General features: G+C 49.9%; 1 protein-coding gene across 1 annotated transcript; it reads right to left on the minus strand.

Annotated features, from left to right (window-relative positions):
* Positions 1–119: 119 nt before the first annotated feature.
* On the minus strand, positions 120–1128 carry Pmar_PMAR029389 (hypothetical protein; the record flags this gene model as incomplete). Its single annotated transcript, XM_002775154.1, has 3 exons — positions 120–535; positions 806–960; positions 1055–1128. The coding sequence occupies 3 exons, from the start codon at positions 1126–1128 to the stop codon at positions 120–122; spliced, it is 645 nt and encodes a 214-aa protein (XP_002775200.1).
* Between the last annotated feature and the right edge of the window lie 257 nt (positions 1129–1385).

Below are 1385 nucleotides of genomic sequence, written 5' to 3' on the forward strand. Positions count from 1 at the left end.
GCAGCATCTCGAGCACTTTCATGAGTGAGCGACGTATCATAGGTCGGATAAGTGCTTGCGATGGTCTTCTAATAGGCTTATGTAAAGTAGTAGGCGAATAGTACAACTGCTGACAGGAACTAGTCTTGCACGTGAACCCCTCCAACGATAAGGATGTGTGCTACTGCGTGAGCTGTTCGCAAAGCACCAAGGCACCGCCTTACCATTTGATGGGACTCCAGCATGTCCATGAGGCCCAGAGTGCAGCAGAAGAAACCGACATAGTTCATGTCCAGCTTCTTAATCGTGGATAACTTCATGAGCTCTCTGACATGCTCCACCATCGAGGGTGCCCAACCAGTGGTTGAGACAGTAGCCGCAGCCTCTTTCAGTTCCCGTATAATGCTGACGAGCTCTATCCCTCTCAACTTGGCGTAGTTGATTAGCAGAGAGCTCGTGAAGATGTTGCCACAAGCGAGGTCAAGCAGCCCTTGTGAAGACCACTTTTGGCGCAGTGTCGTGGGCTTGCTCGACGTTATAACGTGTACGAGCTGTCCTGAGCAGCAGCATGAAGTGAACATGTTCAAAGATCCAAGGACTATCAATGGATCTAGCGATGAGAATCCTAGATGGCAGATGGGTACTGGAAACCCTAGCACGCCGAGGAACATATTAGAGGACTAGAAACGGGTCTTAGGTCGACACCGGTCGACACCCCTGTCTTTCAGGTATCTAGAACGATTCACATCCCTTAAACGGTGATGTTATATGACTAGTGTGAGAGAAATTCCGTACAAGGAGTAGATAAGGTGTTCTACCGTATCACCTATGGCCGCCTCAGACGGCAATTGAGAAGAGTGGCCGTCCAGTGCCAGACGCTCCTCCACTGTCTCGGGGCCTGTCCCACGAGCGACAGACATTGCTGCTGCCTTAGCGGCTTCGACGGGGTCTGTAGGATTCGCTATCAGATTGTGAAGGTACCTGAATGAGTGAGAGATCGTCAGCAGAAAGCAGACTACCGAAAACTTCTAAGCTCTCACTAATACGACAAGGTATTTTATGATGCGGATGGTACCTCCCTTTGGTCCTCATAGTCTGCTCCTCTGTCGCATGGGGTTTCCCGCCACCAGGTGCCCCTAGAGAGTTCATACAGGGGAAACAAACTAGGCAGGGGTGAGGGTGAAAGAATTTGGATTAACCCGCAGTTCTTTGTCAATAGCACAAGAAGGAGTATATACCCGTTGGAGGAGGTCCACAATGTGATGAATCAACAGCGGCCATCGGAAAGACTCTCCCTACTTATCACAAGATGGATAGTTCAAGACTGGAACTGTAAGTGTTGGCCTGATTTACGTTTAGGAGAGAACGATGCCAGCTAGCTGCACAATGCTCGCTATCTCGAGGAT

Source organism: Perkinsus marinus, assembly GCF_000006405.1.
Source record: "Perkinsus marinus ATCC 50983 genomic scaffold scf_1104296956504, whole genome shotgun sequence".
Lineage (NCBI taxonomy): Eukaryota > Perkinsozoa > Perkinsida > Perkinsidae > Perkinsus > Perkinsus marinus.